At 43.3% G+C, this 17586-nt stretch overlaps 1 protein-coding gene across 1 annotated transcript in view; it reads left to right on the top strand.

The window, feature by feature from the left end:
• The window catches only part of LOC124046905, a 287212-nt gene that overhangs the window by 255304 nt on the left and 14322 nt on the right, over positions 1–17586 (top strand). The window contains exon 3 of the mRNA XM_046367675.1: positions 13409–13564. Within this exon, the coding sequence (XP_046223631.1) occupies positions 13409–13564 (156 nt within the window). The remainder of the gene's footprint in view (positions 1–13408; positions 13565–17586) is intronic.

Raw genomic sequence — 17586 nt, 5'->3', positions numbered from 1 at the left:
GGGCCGCGGTCGGAGACCATGTCCACAGGCAGTCCATGGATCCGGAAGACATGCTGCACCATGAGCTGGGCCGTCTCTTGGGGAGAGGAATGAAGAAGGCGGACTTGGAAAAGCAATCCACCATGGCCAGGATAGCGGTGTTGCAATCAGACGGGGGGAGACCCGTGACAAAGCCCAGGGAGATGTGAGACCAGGGGCGATGAGGGATCGGCAGAGGTTGGAGAAGGCCAGCTTGAGCTTGTCGAGGGGTGTTGTTCAATGCACAGACCGTGCAGGCGGCGACAAAGGTGGCAATGTCCGGAACCATGGTAGGCTACCCAAAGCATTGCCTCATGAAGGCAAGGGTCTGCCAGTAGCCTAGGTGGCAGGCAAGCCTGGAGGAATGGGCCCACTCCTGGACCGCGGGGCGGACAGCGTCAGGCACGAACATCCGGTTATCTCCCCCCCCTAGTGTTTGGTTAGGACTGCTGTGCCTCCCGGACCTGTTTCCCAATAACCCAGCTGAGTGCTGTCACCAGGCATGAGATGGGAAGGATGGTCTCAGGCTCCGGGGTGGTAGCCATGGGGTTATAGCGGCGACACAGGGCATCTGGCTTGACATTCTTGGACCCTGGCTAGTAGGAGAGGGAAAAGTTGAACTGGATAAACAGCAGGGCCCATCTCACCTGCCTGGAGTTGAGGCGCAGCAGAGATTTTCCAGGTTTTTGTGGTCGGTCCACACAATGAATGGATGTTCCGCCCCGTCGAGCCAGTGCCTCCATTCCGCCAATGCAATCTTCACCAAGAGAAGCTCCCGATTCCCCTCATTGTAATTCCTCTCCGTTGCGTTGAGGCGCTGGTAGAAGGTGGCACAGGGATGCAACATAAGGTCCAGGGCAGAACGTTGGAATCAAACAGCCCCTCCTCCGACATCCGAAGCATCGGCCTCCACCACGAACTGACAGGGAGGTTCTGGATGAAGCAGGATCAGAGCCATGGTGAATTAATGTCGTGGGGGGCGGCAGTGTACCCTAGTGGTTAGAGCATTTGACTAGTAACCGGAAGGTTGCAAGTTCAAATCCCCGGGCTGACAAGGTACAAATCTGTCGTTCTGCCCCTGAACAGGCAGTTAACCCACTGTTCCTAGGCAGTCATTGAAAATAAGAATTTGTTCTTAACTGACTTGCCTAGTTAAATAAAGGTAAAGTAAAATACATTTTTTTTTAAATGTACCTGAATGCCCGGTCTGTGGCGGAGGACCACGTGAACAGAACCTTGGTAGAGGTGAGGGCAGACAGTGGGGAAGCCAGGGTGCTGTAACCCGGCAAAGCAGCGATAAAAGTTGGCGAACCCCAGGAAGCTTTGCAGCTGGACGTAGGCTGAGGCCAATCCACCACCACTTTCACCTTCTCAGGATCCATCTTGACACTCCCAACAGAGATGATGTAGCCCAGAAACGGAATGGTGGAGCAATCGAACTCCCACTTTTCTGCCTTAATGAACAGTTGGTTCTGCAGAAGCCACTGGAATACCTGCTGGACATGGATCACGTGTTCTTGGAGGGAGCGGGAGAAGACGAGGATGTCATCAATGAAGACGAACCAGATCAGCATGTCGTGGAGAACATTATTCTCCAGAGCCTGGAACAACGCAGGGGCGTTGGTGAGGCCAAAGGGCATGACCAGATATTCGTAGTGGCCGCTGGCCATGTTGAAGGTGGTCTTCCACTCGTCCCCCTCGTATCCACTTCATCAGAAGGCACTCCCAGGAATCGCAGTTCGACAATAAATGACAGATTTGTTCCATAAAGTTACATTTATGTCCAAATAGACACTTTTTGTTAGCGTGTTCAGCCCAGTAATCCATCTTCATGAGGTAGGAGCACTTCGTCGAGACAAAAACTCAAAACGTTCCCTTACCGGTCATAGAAACAAGTTAAACAATGTATGGAATCAATCTTTAGGATGTTAACGTAAAACATCAATATGTTAATGTTAATGTTCCAACTGGAGAATTCCTCTGTCTGAAGAAAAGCACTGGAACGAGAGCTTACTCTGTTGAGAGCGCACGTCAAACCTGAGACACTCTGCCAGACCACAGACTCAAACAGGTCTCATGTGTCCCTCCTTTATAGCAAATGACTGAAACAAGGTTCTAGACAGTTGACATCTAGTGGAAGCCGTAGGAAGTGCAATTTGACTCTATAGACACTGTGTATTCACAGCTTTGAAAAACTACAAACCTCAGATTTCCCTCTTCCTGGTTGAATTTCTCACGTTTTTGCCTGCCATATGAGTTCTGTTATACTCACAGACATCATTCAAACAGTTTTAGAAACGTCAGTGTTTTCTATCCAATAATAAATAATCATAATAAATTAGCATCTGGGACAGAGTAGGAGGCAGTTCACTCTGGGCACGCTATTCATCCAAAAGTGAAAATGCTTCCCCCTATCCCAAAAGAGTTAACTGATATAAGACCCTAGTATGCATCTAAATGTTTATCCATAATTTTTATGATTATTTATTTGAATTGCGCGCCATCCAATTTCACCTAAAGTTGTCAGACGCCTAGCCCACATAATATATTTAATATTCCAACAAGGGCAGGCAATAGACAGGCCAAGGCAGGGGTTGGTAAACCAGAGGTGGGGCAACAGTACCGACTCAGGGTAAGGCAGAGGTCGGTAATCCCGAGGGAGGCAATGGTACAGGTCGGCAGGCAGGCTCAGGGGCAGGCAGGGTGGTCAGACAGGCAGGCTCGGAGTCAGGACAAGCAAGGGTCAAAACCAGGAGGGCGAGAAGAGAGAAACTGGAAAAAGCAAGAGCTGGTTAGCTTGAACTGGCAACACAGGTCTAAATACACATGGGATAATGGGCGACACCGGGAGGTTGTGGAGACGATCACAAAGACAGGTGAAACTGATCAGGGTGTGAGAATATAGTGCACTACTTTTGACCAAAGCCTATGAGTGTAAAGTAGTGCACTGTGAAGAAATTAGAGTGCCATCTGTGTCGCAACCTTAGTTTAATTAATATGGGTGGATGTTGTGCTGAGAGACCATTCAGCAACTTAACAAAGGCAGCGGCTGGAAATAGATCCAGAAAGAGACTATTTATTTGGAGAATAATCAGAAGTTATTCATCATAACCCTATAAGGACCACGGAAAATAATGGCTTTTATGTAATATCTAAGGCTAACACTGTACCCGGAAATGTATAATGGCACGGATGAACTTCTATGCCAAGTGGAAAAATACAGGTGAAAGACTTTTACATACAGTGAATGAGATTTGTCTGTCACAGAGTTGTTGCCGTCACATTTCACCCATTGTTCTTCTTGTTTATGTCTCTTGACAAACATTAATAACTCAACTGTTGTCCGATGGTTTACAAAGTCACAATAGGACTTACAATTGTTGTTACAAAGTAGCAATGGCACATTGATTCATAGTTGTGAGGGTCAACGTTGAGACAATGTTTTATGGTGGTTTGTATTTGCTAGGTTGTGTCTTGATTACCAAATTACTTGCAAGAGCAAGTATACAATAGATGGTCAATGCAAAACCATTGAGAAATATTTGCTGACTAGAATGCTTTTGATGAGGTAGGACAAGGAAAAGTCCAGTTTCATATGGCTAAGTATGACACAAGACCTACAATATGGCTCGGTTTTATTGATGTTAAAAGTACAAACAACCCCCCCAAAAAAAAAAAAAATTAGGAACGTCAGGACGAATCCAATTAACCACCAAATAGCACTGTAACAGTAATCAAAATGCAATCTATACGTACAGTATGTTATGTGACATGATACCCAATAATGACACCTGCTACGTAGCGTTTTGAACACCTTATGCTGATAGGGATCAAGTGCTTCTACATCTGCATTGCTTGCTGTTTGGAGTTTTAGGCTGGGTTTCTGTATAAGTGCTATATGAGATCTGCTGATGTAAAAAGGGCATTATAAATAAATTTAATTGGATTTAAAGTTAAAAGTTCAGCTTATGTTGTTAAAAAATATATATATTTCTGCAAGTATGTTACGTTTCTGCATTCAATGTAGTGTTAAAAGGTTGAAATGACCTTGCATGGGAAAGTGGTGTTCATTAGCTGACTAATAGTTTACAGAAACTAGCTGAGCTGGAAAGTAGCCCATCACAAAGGGGCATTCATATTAAAGTTAAGAACTACCCTAGTCCAAGGTTGTTTCTTATAATGTAAGCAACTGATTTAACCTAATCACTGAGGATGCATCCCAAATGGCAACCAATTCCCTACATAGTGCACTAATTTTGACTAAAGCCAAATGTGCCTAGGTCAAAGTAGTACACTAGGGAAAATGGTGCAATATGGGACACACCCAGAGTGCAAATTACAAGGGGCTCAGGTGGGTCTCAGACCATGTGAATTATATATGAGTCCCCATAAATACAGCAAAATCAAGCTTTGGGGGGGGTGGTCTTTACATAACTCTTAATTGAACCTTTCTATTTGTTTAAAATTGCATTTGTACTGCTACAGTGGTAAAAAAATAAAATAAAAGCATATTCCAGATTAAACAAACACCCCCACATCGGTGTCATGGTTTAAAAAAAAAGTATCCATGTGGCTGTCACGTATCACCCAATGTCATAAAATGTGTGGGTGTTTTGTAACAGATGTCTCTTTCCATTCATCAAATGACGCTAGTGCACAGTGAACTGGTTGTGTTCATTCCACATTTAAAAGGTAATATGTTTGTTTAACCATTACATTTGATGTCTTACTATGAAGACTAGTGATGCATCGATATGACATTTGACCGATGTGATACTTTCCTTGCCAAAATATGCGATACCGATAACCGATATTTAACATTTTAGTGGCCTTTTATGTGTTAACGCACACAAACACATGGACACAGCAGTCTAAGGCACTGCGTCTCTGTGCAAGAGGCGTAACAGTCCCTGGTTCGAATCCAGGCCGTATCACATTTGGCTGTGATTTGGAGTTCCATAGGGAGGCGCACAATTGGCCAAGCGTTGACCTTGCCGTCATTGTAAATAAGAATTTGTTCTTAACCGACTTGCCTAGTGAAATAAAGGTTACACACACACACACCACACTGACCAAAAAGTTGTTGGCATTTACGCATGTCACCATTACCAATAAACATAATCAAAACCCATTTCTTTCACATGCTGTGCTCTTTCGTTTTTCATTTGTTCATTTGTTTCATTCTCAATCAGGATTTCTATGGAACGCCGTTTGGGTCTGTGTGTCAAATAAGCTTGTTGACCAATCAGGACCTGAATATGACTGCACATCACTTAATAATTTAACGAGTTATTACACATTGATTACACTCACTAGTATTTCAGATGTCACAACGATTCATCGGTACGTATGCGATGATGCAGGTAAAGTTGTCTCGCCTACCTACAGTGCTGGTCATTAAAAAAAACTAGCTAGCTCATGGATGCAAACAATGTTCTTCGCCAAAAACATAGCAACATGACATCTGTTTCAGTTGCTGTAGTTAGCTAGCTGTCATCTAAAATATCCCTAATTTATAAGACAGTTCTTATTTGATTAATGGTGATCAGACCGATCTATGTGAAGCTAGCTACAATAGTGGACTTTGCCGTTAGCCTTCAAAATAAAAGTTCGGTATAATTCTACTATTTGTATTCATTTGCATCACTGTCAATGACATACCTTTATTTTGGTAGGCAAACCGCAAAGTCCACTATTGTGGCTAGCTTCTCAACACAACACGGTCCGGTCGAGCCTCACTAGCCAGATTAAGCTAGCTGGCTGCTTATAATGTTAGCTTAGGGCAACAAGGTTAAGTAGCTGGCTAGCCATTTATTTTCATTAACTGAAGTTACATTTCAATAGGCGAACAACAAGTGGCAAACAAGCTAATACTTACAAGGATTCCTAAATCATTGCTAAGAATAATGAAAATCACTGCAGTTTCTATGGGTCACTGTTTTCAGGCTGGTTGTATAGTTGCTAGCTAGGTACCAAGCTAAAGGTAGCTATCCCAGAAGTTGGACAAATTATGCTTTATTACCAACGTGGTATTGTAAACACGTCATTCGTGGCCAATGTTTAATTGTTTGCCGACTTTTGTACAGCTTTGACAGTGCTACTGTATCTGTTGACACTCAAAGACCCAAACGGCGTTCCATAGTATATACAGTTGAAGGCAGACATTTACATACACATAAGTTGGGAGTCATTAAAACTCGTTTTTCAACCACTCCCCAAATTTCTTGTTAACAAACTATCATGGGAAAATCAAAAGAAATCAGCCAAGACGTCAGAAAAGAAATTGTAGACCTCCACAAGTCTGGTTCATCCTTGGGAGGAATTTCAAAACGCCTGAAGGTACCACGTTCATCTGTACAAACAATAGTATGCAAGTATAAACACCATGGGACCACGTAGCCATCATACCGCTCAGGAAGGAGATGCTTTCTGTCTCCTAGAGATGAACATACTTTGGTGTGAAGTGCATAATCAATCCCAGAACAACAGCAAAGGACCTTCTGAAGATGCTGGAGGAAACAGGTACAACATTATCTATAGCAACAGTAAAAGGATTCCTATCTCGACATAACCTGAAAGGCTGCTGAGCAAGGAAGAAGTCACTGCTCCAAAACCACCATAAAAAAGCCTGACTATGGTTTGCAACTGCACATGGGGACAAAGATCATACTTTTTTGAGAAATGTCCTCTGGTCTGATGAAACAAAAATAGAACTGTTTGGCCAGTTGAGGCTTGCAAGCCAAAGAACACCATCCCAACTGTGAAGCACGGGGGTGGCAGCATCATTTTGTGCAGGTGCTTTGCTGCAGGAGGGACTGGTGCACTTCACAAAATAGATGGCAACATGAGGCAGGAAAATGATGTGGATATATTGAAGCAACATCTCAAGACATCGATCAGGATCGGCGTTCCGTCAATGGGACAGTTGTAAATCATGCAGCGTGTTGTGTCAAGATCGCAGATTTGAGAAAAAACAACAAATGTCGGTACATAGAGGTCAACCGATTAATTCGAAATGGCAGATTAATTAGGGCCGATTTCAAGTTAACAAATCGGAAATTGGTATTTTTGGGTGCCGATTTGCCAATTTCAAAAAACAATTTTATATACCTTTATTTAACTAGGCAAGTCAGTTAACCTGTCTCCTCCCCTCCCTCTACACTGTTTGAAGTGGATTTAACAAGTGACATCAATAAGGGATCATAGTTTGCGCCTGTATTCACCTGGTCAGTCTGTGTCATGAAAAGAGCAGGTGCTCCCAATGTTTTGTACACTCAGTGTATACCATAATGCCATTCTTTGACAGCCAAGTTTTACTCCAAGACAATGGTCTGAAACTCATGGTTGCAAAGTGACATGTCATTCTTATTATATTCCAGACAGATTTAGGATATCCAAATTGGTTAACTTTTAAATCACCTGAATTTAGAATAACGTAAAAGGTAAGAAAAATGTATGTATTAACGGGTGCAATAAATCCAACTACTAACAGATTGGATTAGAAAAATGTGATATTTATGTAGCATGAGATCATCAATGTACACGCAAAAATACACAGAAACAATTCAAAAAACGATCCTGCTTTAGAGCATGCTGGGAAATATAAATCAAATTTTATTTGTCACATACACATGGTTAGCAGATGTTAATGCGAGTGTAGCGAAATGCTTGTGCTTCTAGTTCCGACAATGCAGTAATAACCAACAAGTAATCTAACTAACAATTCCAAAACTACTGTCTTATACACACAAGTGTAGGGGGATAAAGAATATGTACATAAAGATATGAATAAGTGATGGTACAGAGCGGCATAGGCAAGATACAGTAGATGGTATCGAGTACAGTATATACATATGAGATGAGTATGTAAATAAAGTGGCATAGTTAAAGTGGCTAGTGATACATGTATTACATAAAGATGCAGTAGATGATATAGAGTACAGTATATACATATACATATGAGATTAATAATGTAGGGTATGTAAACATTATATTAGGTAGCATTGTGTAAAGTGGCTAGTGATATATTTGACATCATTTCCCATTATTAAAGAGGCTGGAGTTGAGTCAGTTTGTTGGCAGCAGCACCTCAATGTTAGTGGTGGCTGTTTAACAGTCTGATGGTCTTGAGATAGAAGCTGTTTTTCAGTCTCTCGGTCCCAGCTTTGATGCACCTGTACTGACCTCGCCTTCTGGATGATAGCAGGGTGAACAGGCAGTGGCTTGGGTGGTTGTTGTCCTTGATGATCTTTATGGCCTTCCTGTAACATCGGGTGGTGTAGGTGTCCTGGAGGGCAGGTAGTTTGCCCCCGGTGATGCGTTGTGCAGACCTCACTACCCTCTGGAGAGCCGTACGGTTGTGGGCGGAGCAGTTGCCGTACCAGGCAGTGATACAGCCCGACAGGATGCTCTCGATTGTGCATCTGTAGAAGTTTATGAGTGCTTTTGGTGACAAGCCAAATTTCTTCAGCCTCCTGAGGTTGAAGAGGCGCTGCTGCGCCTTCTTCACGATGGTGTCTGTGTGAGTGGACCAATTCAGTTTGTCTGTGATGTGTACGCAGAGGAACTTAAAAAAAACTTACTACCCTCTCCACTACTGTTCCATCGATGTGGATTCCTGTTTCCTGAAGTCCACAATCATCTCCTTAGTTTTGTTGACGTTGAGTGTGAGGTTATTTTCCTGACACCACACTCCGAAGACACTCACCTTCTCCCTGTAGGCAGTCTCGTCGTTGTTGGTAATCAAGCCTACCACTTGTGTCGTCCGCAAACTTGATGACTGAGTTGGAGGCGTGCGAGGCCACGCAGTCGTGGGTGAACAGGGAGTACAGGAGAGGGCTCAGAACGCACCCTTGTGGGAGCTGTAGTCGACAAACAGCGTGCAGCGTGGTTGAGATTGCATTGTCTGTGGACCTATTTGGGCGGTAAGCAAATTGGAGTGGGTCTAGGGTGTCAGGTAGGGTGGAGGTGATATGGTCCTTGACTAGTCTCTCAAAGCACTTCATGATGACGGAAGTGAGTGCTACGGGGCGGTAGTCGTTTAGCTCAGTTACCTTAGCTGTCTTGGGAACAGGAACAATGGTGGCCCTCTTGAAGCATGTGGGAACAGCAGACTGGTATAGGGATTGATTGAATATGTCCGTAAACACACCGGCCAGCTGGTCTGCGCATGCTCTGAGGGCGCGGCTAGGGATGCCGTCTGGGCCTGCAGCCTTGCGAGGGTTAACACGTTTAAATGTCTTACTCACCTCGGCTGCAGTGAAGGAGAGACCGCATGTTTTCGTTGCAGGCCGTGTCAGTGGCACTGTATTGTCCTCAAAGCGGTCAAAAAAAGTTATTTAGTCTGCCTGGGAGCAAGACATCCTGGTCCGTGACTGGGCTGGTTTTCTTCTTGTAGTCTGTGATTGACTATAGACCCTGCCACATGCCTGAGCCGTTGAATTGAGATTCTACTTTGTCTCTGTACTGACGCTTAGCTTGTTTGATAGCCTTGCGGAGAGAATAGCTGCACTGTTTCTATTCGGTCAGCTTACCAGTCACCTTGCCCTGATTAAAAGCAGTGGTTCGCGCTTTCAGTTTCACGCGAATGCTGCCATCAATACACGGTTTCTGGTTAGGGAATGTTTTAATCGTTGCTATGGGAACGACATCAACGCACGTTCTAATGAACTCGCACACCGAATCAGCGTATTCGTCAATGTTGTTATCTGATGCAATACGAAACATATCCCAGTCCACGTGATGGAAGCAGTCTTGGTCGGACCAGCGTTGGACAGACCTCAGCGTGGGAGCTTCTTTTTTTAGTTTCTGTCTGTAGGCAGGGATCAACAAAATGGAGTCGTGGTCAGCTTTTCCGAAAGGAGGGCGGGGCAGGGCCTTATATGCGTCATGGAAGTTAGAGTAACAATGATCCAAGGTTTTTCCACCCCTGGTTGCGCAATCGATATGCTGATAAAATTTAGGGAGTCTTGTTTTCAGATTAACCTTGTTAAAATCCCCAGCTACAATGAATGCGGCCTCCGGATAAATGGATTCCAGTTTGCAAAGAGTCAAATAAAGTTTGTTCAGAGCCATCGATGTGTCTGCTTGGGGGGGGATATATACAGCTGTGATTATAATCAAAGAGAATTCTCTTGGTAGATAATGTGGTCGACATTTGATTGTGAGGAATTCTAAATCAGGTGAACAGAAGGATTTGAGTTCCTGTATGTTTCTTTCATCACACCATGTCTCGTTAGCCATAAGGCATGCGACCCCGCCCCTCTTCTTACCAGAAAGATGTTTGTTTCTGTCGGCGCGATGCGTGGAGAAACCAGCTGGCTGCACCGCCTCCGATAGGGTCTTTCCAGTGAGCCATGTTTCCGTGAAGCAAAGAACGTTACAGTCTGATGTCCCTCTGGAATGCTACACTTGCTCGGATTTCATCAACCTTGTTGTCAAGAGACTGGACATTGGCGAGAAGAATGCTCGGGAGTGTTGCACGATGTGCCCGTCTCCGGAGTCTGACCAGAAGACAGTCTCGTTTCCCTCTTTTTCGGAGTCGTTTTTTTGGGGTCGCCGCATGGGATCCATTCCGTTGTCCTGGTTGAAAGGCAGAACACAGGATCCGCGTCGCGAAAATCATATTCTTGGTCGTACTGATGGTGAGTTGACACTGATCTTATATTCAGTAGTTCTTCTCGACTGTATGTAATGAAACCTAAGATGACCTGGGGTACTAATGTAAGAAATAACAGTTTCCTAGGAACGCGAAGCGAGGCGGCCATCTGTCGGCAACGGAAGTAGGATGGGTGGTTTTTGCGCGTATGTAATGATTGTACCTTTTTTAAATTAAAAATATTGGGTGCAGAAATGTACCATTGTACTAGATTGGCCCATGTACCCTAAAATGGTATGAACAGTACCATATGAGGTGTACCTCTGAAAGTACATTGTGTATTTTGATATTTTTGTACCCCTGGGAACAATGCTGTACCCGAACCATACCCTTTGTTGAGACCATAGCAAAGAGCAATTTCTCAAGCAAGAGTTTTGCTAGGACTGGTCTAAGTGAGGGGATTAATTGGAAAAGCCTAATGAGAGGAATGTAACCTGAAAACCAGCTGTTATTGGCAGAGAGGTCTTCAGGCAGGCTAAAATTCCATCCCATCACAATTTCTCAGTATCATTCCAACCTCAGCTGGAAATATTTAAAACACGGGAAAATCTGGGCCTAACAGGGGCTGGGATATGGCATATTCTAGTAAAACCGTCACATCACTAAAACTGAGTCTAAATTCTTTAGAAACACCATTTTAATTATATGCGATTCGGAACGCCAGCTTAAATGACATTGTACCAAGGGCCAAACACAAATGGTGTTTACCTTGACCTTCTCTGAAAAAACATCCCTTTGCCAAACAAAATGAATTTAGCAATAATGAACACCTTTTGACAGAAACAAAGACACAAGAACCGGATGAAAAAAAAGAGAGAAGACGCTTGGGGCATAAAAATAGTCTGCCCAGTAAATGGTTGAGTGAACCCCAAGTGACCTCGGTCATGCAATTGTCCTCAAACAGTGCATAAAACAGTACCATACCGAACTCCGGATCATAAACGCTCCTGGCCACACAACACATTTTTGATTCACAATAGGCCTACTGTAACAGCAAGTCTAGGGGGGTGGTATCGAGACCTGTAACATAACTCATGCAAAGTGTAATAGTGACAAAGTAACGGTGATTACGAAATAACCACAGACAACTAATATCTACCGACAAACACTCAGGGTTTATTTGCAAACACACGGTAAAAGGGGGCGGGGGGGCTGAGCTCAACCCAAGGAAAGAAACAAATATGCAAAATTACCCCTAAGCTAGACTAACCTACTTCAATATAGCTAACTAACTAAACAAAATACAGTGCGTGGTCCGCCCAGTTCTAACTAGTGTTTTTAAACAAAGTTTACCTACGGGTAGTGTATGCTCATGGGCGACTGGTCTTAGTACCCCCTTTTCCCACCATCAAAAATAACAAAAACAATACTCACAGGTGGGGGACAAAGTGACATGTAGTAGTGAAAACAAAACCAGAGAACTACCGAGAGATTGACAGAGAGATGGCACTTTAGAGCAAACAACAGACAGAGTTTTTAAACCAAGGGAAATGGAATGTGATAGGGTAATGGAAACAGGAGGAGGTGTGTCTTCTGATTAGCGACTGATTGATGACTGATTGGGGAATGATGAATGCCACCTGTGAGGGGAGAAGGAGAGAAAAGAAATACACACACAGGATACACACACAGGATACCTGTATCTGTAACACTAGTGTATACAGGACATGTTTATATCACACAGTATACAGTCATACTCATGCTGAACCAAAGATAAACATCTATGGATGTGCTTCTATCTAACGATGTTCACTGATGCAACAAGAAACACCTCAGTTAACAGACTTTACAGCTATGAGGTCATGTTTTGTGTCTTCCGCCACAGCATGTTGTTGTGTAAAGCGTCCAGCCAGCTAGGACCCCTGAGAGGTGATTGAATGATAGGCTGATAGATTCACTCTGGCTTGGGGCTTTTTTGTACAATAACCCATGGCGAGAAACCATTTGAAACTGATAGAGCACTCCAAAAGAGAGATTGCCAGTTACCTAAGCCACAGGGACATCTCTGTTTCTCTGCTGGTGGCCATCCTCTCGGGAGGGAACAATGCATTTATGGATGGATGGATATAGGTAGGGAACGAAGGAAAGAGGAAGGGAGTGTGCCCCACCACTGTTCAATTGTCTGTCTGACTGATACTTTTCTGAATGGTTTATTATTGTAATAACAGCAGATTGTTTGAAAATCTATAGGTGCATGCTAACCTTCCCTGGAAAACAGCAATTTGACTTTGTGGATTATGCAATACCTTACAGAGAAGGGATTGTTTCCGTGTGCGCTACAAATTAAATTATTTCTGAAGCAGTTGCCTGTTGCCTTTGTGTTCACTTCCAACAATAATTTGTATAGCCCGTGTGTCTCACCGTTAATTATAAACTGTCACAGATGGGTTTAAACTTTACAGAATAGCTCTCTTTTGAAAACATACTTCTCATTTTGATCTTCATACTCCTCCTGCTCCTCATCTTCTGCACTTCTACATGGGGTACATCTCAATACTCGAAAGCAGCTTCCTCTACTTATCTGCTTTCCTTGATCCAAACTGACCGAGTGCAACAATGGACCTCCAGCCATATTGCTTTCATCCTGTATTTTCAGATCATTGCTTGAAAGAGAAGGCAAGGGGAAGGAGGCCACTCAAGACTTGAGATGCAGCCATTTTGTTTATGATTCATGACACAGTTCGCCCATAGTAGCTACATGCCGTGAATTGACTGTATATCATCTTCCTTTAGATACGGGGTGCCCCGGCAACAGGAAGTCATGTGACCACCCGCAGCCTGAGGATAACCCGGATTTCACGTGGAGCGTGGTGGCGGCAGAGAACCCCTGGGAAGAGGCGAACGGGAGGAGGGAGAAGAAAGGAGGAAGTACACAGGGCTGGGAGGAAGGTAAGAATGAAGGTATCGCAACTCCGAAACCGGGGAAGTACCTTCTACATCATTTTCTCTTTCATTCAGCAACTTTAAAATGATACAGAAGTACAGTGTCCATATTAGGCCAGCCTCAGTCTCAGCAGAACTTACTGGATACTGTACATTGTATTTCATACAGAGGTGACAACCAACACTCATACCTAAGATTATTTTCAGAAATGCTGTGTGCTTGTTCAGGAATCACTCTTTGGAAAAGCTGCTTTTGTGTTTGTTTTACAACCTTGGTTCAACAAAGACATTTGGTTACGGTGGTGCAACAGGAATAGAGGTTTTCAATGTTAGAATACTACACTAGGAGAACACAAAAGGACAACACGGAACAAGGCTGAAGGTAACCAGAGATGCTTTTATCTGGGTGAAACCTTCAGGTAGAATATTACACGACATGCATGAAAACTTAGACTCAATTCCAGAGTGTTGTTGATATACAGTGCATTCGGAAAGTATGCAGACCACTTTACTTTTTTTTTGTTTTTTACGATACAGCCTTATTCTAAAATGGATTAAATAGTTTTTTTCCCTTCATCAATCTACAAACAATACCCCATAATGGCAAAGCAAAAACTGAAATATGACATATGACAGTATTTAGACCATTTACGCTTTACTTTGTTGAAGCACCATTGGCAGTAATTACAGCTTTGAGTCTTCTTGGGTATGGAGCTACAAGCTTGGCAACTCCTGTATTTGGGGAGTTTCTTCCATTTCTTCCCTGCAGATCCTCTCAAGCTGTCAGATTGGATGGGGAGCGTTGCTTCATAGCTATTTTCAGGTCTCTTCAGAGATGCTAGATCGGGTTCGAGTCCGACCTCTGGCAGGCCACTCAAGGTCTTTCAGAGACTTGTCCCGAAACCATTTCTGAGTTGTCTTGGCTGTGTGCTTAAGGTCACTGTCCTGTTGGAAGGTGAACCTTCGCCCCAGTCTGAGGTCCTGAGTGCTCTGGAGCAGGTTTTCATCAAGGATCGCTCTGTATTTTTCTCCGTTCCTGACTAGTCTCCCAGTTCCTTCCGCTGAAAAACATCACTACCGCATGATACTGCCAGCACCATGCTTCACCGTATGGATAGTGGCAGGTTTCCTCCTGAGTTTAATCTTGGTTTCATAACACCATAGAATATTGTTTATCATCGTCTGAGAGTCCTTTAGGTACCCTTTGACAAACTCGAAGTGGGCTGTCATGTACCTTTTACTGAGGAGTGGATTCGGTCTGGCCACTCTACCATAAAGGCCTGATTGGTGGAGTGCTGCAGACATGGTTGTCCTTCTGGAATGAACTCTGGAGCTCTGTTAGGTTGACCATCAGGTTCTTGGTCACCTCCCTGACTAAGGCCCTTCTCCCCCGATAGCTCAGTTTAGCCAGGCGGCCAGCTCTAGGAAGAGTCTTGGTGGTTACAAACTTCTTCAATTGAACCTCTCTGGGATATGTGGAATGGTAGCGTCCCACTTGGCCAAAAGCCAGAGAAAATGCAGAAAAATGCAGAAAAATCTAACTTTCATGAAGTCACACATGTAAGATACCAAATTAAAGTTACACGTGTTGGGAATACAGCCAACATGTCAGATTTTAAAAAGGCTTTTCGGCAAAAGCAAACAATGCTATTATCTGAGGATAGCGTCTCCGTAAACAAAAGAGAGAAAACATATTTCAACCCTGCAGGCTCGACACAAAACGCAGAAATAAAAATATAAATCATGCCTTACCTTTGACAAGCTTCTTCTGTTGGCACTCCAATATGTCCCATAAACATCTCAAATGGTCCTTTTGTTCGATTAATTCCGTAGATATATATCCAAAATATCCATTTATTTGGCGCGTTTGTTCCAGAAAAACATTGGTTCCAACTTGCGCAACGTAACTACAAAATATCTCAAAGTTACCTGTAAACTTTGCCAAAACTACTTTTGTAATACAACTTTAGGTATTTTTTCAAGTAAATAATCGATAAAATTGAAGATGGGATGATCTGTGTTCAATACAGGAAGAAAACAAATTGACGCTAGCTTTCTGGTCACTCGCCTCTATCAAACAGTACACATGAAGTGACCCTCGTTTTGAACAGGGCTACTTCTTCATTACACAAAGGAAAAACCTCAACTAGTTTCTAAAGACTGGTGACATCCAGTGGAAGCTGTAGGAACTGCAAGCAAGTCCCTTAGAAATCTGAATTCCCAATGAAAGCTCATTGGAAAAAAGAGTGACTTCAAATTGTAAAAAAACCTGAATGGTTTGTCATCTAGGTGTCGCCTGTTACATACGTTCTGTTATACTCACAATCATGATTCAAACAGTTTTAGAAATGTAAGAGTGTTTTCTATCCAAATCTACTAATACTATGCATATCTTATCTTCTGGGGATGAGTAGCAGGCAGTTGTATTTGGGCATGCTTTTCATCCAAAATTCCAAATGCTGCCTCCTATCCTGGAGAAGTTTTAAGAATTATGGAATGCTTCAGAAATATTTTGGTACCCTTCCTCAGATCTGTGCCTCGACACAATTCTGTCTTTGAGCTCTACGGACAATTCCTTCGATGTCATGGCTTGTTTTTTGCTCTGACATGCACTGTCAACTGTGGGACCTTATATAGACAGGTGTGTGCCTTTCCAAATCATATCCAACCATTTGAATGTACCACTAGTGGACTCCAACCAAGTTGTAGAAACATCTCATTGATGATCAATGGAAACATGATGCACCTTAGCTCAATTTCGAGTCTCATAGCAAATACTTGTGTAAATGAGCTATTTCTGGTTTTTGCAAAACATTCTTAACCTGTTTTGACTTTGTCATTATTGGGTATTGTGTGTAGATTGATGAGGACATTTTTATTTATTTAATCAATTTAAGAATAAGGCTGTAACTTAATAAAATGTGGAAAAAGTCAAGGGGTCTGAATACTTTGAATACTCTGAATACTTGTCAGAGGGCACCAGGAAGTGTTTGTCCACCGTGGCAAACAGGTGGCAATAGGAGACATTGGCACAAATCATAGCAAGGCTGGAGGTGACAGTGGGAAAATCTGCATAGCCGGTCAACTGAACGAAGCAGCCATCTTTGAGCCCAATATGATTTGTCTCCTCTGAGACATGGCTGGTGTGGCGAATAGCGCAGATTACAAATGAATCACCTCTGTTAAGGTCCAGAGATTTAGAAGAAATCAAGCTTGATGAAAAATACAATTATTTTCAAAGCGCTTGGCTTCTCTCGCAACCCCTCGATCCGAGAGGGCCATTCTCAATTCCAGATGTCTACCCCCCCATTGCCACTGCAGAGGATTTGTGTGAATATGATTACACATAGATTTTCGTTCACACACGCCGAGGTGAAAAGGCATCAGCTGGCCTAGAGGGGCACTGGCAGGGGGGAGATATCCAGTAGGCTGCTTGTTTGCCATGGCCATTGATTTGTTTTTTAGCGACAGAGTGCCCCATAGCCAGCTTTGTTGTTTTGCGATTCAAAGTGTCATCTGGAGTTTGAATGGGGGCAGGAGCACAGTGTGTGACTCCTCAACCTTGCTACGACAAAGAGGAAGATATACAGAGAGAGAACTAGAGATAGAGGGGGGAGGAAGGAAGCTGAGATGGGTGCATCTATAACAAAACATTTCTCTTTTCCTCCACCTGCTGTTGTAGTTTTACTGTTTACCTTGAGGGCAGAACCAAGGAGATAATCAAGGAATAATCAAACCGCACCCCTGATGATGTCCTGTGTAGCTCAGTTGGTAGAGCATGGCGCTTGTAACGCCAGGGTAGTGGGTTCGATCCCCGGGACCACCCATACGTAGAATGTATGCACGCATGACTGTAAGTCGCTTTGGATAAAAGCGTCTGCTAAATGGCATATATATTATTATTATTATATGTCCTCGGGCATTGTGAGTTTTTTTTCAAGACAAAGTGCCTCAAATATCAGATCACGAGTATTGTGAAAATGTAGCATGTGAACGTTGAAGGGGCCTTTTCTTGGGAAACAATTATC

This window comes from Oncorhynchus gorbuscha, linkage group LG10 (assembly GCF_021184085.1).
Source record: "Oncorhynchus gorbuscha isolate QuinsamMale2020 ecotype Even-year linkage group LG10, OgorEven_v1.0, whole genome shotgun sequence".
Taxonomy (NCBI): Eukaryota; Metazoa; Chordata; class Actinopteri; order Salmoniformes; family Salmonidae; genus Oncorhynchus; species Oncorhynchus gorbuscha.
The sequence above is the reverse complement of the archived record's forward strand: the minus strand, read 5'-3'. Positions and strand labels throughout refer to the sequence as shown.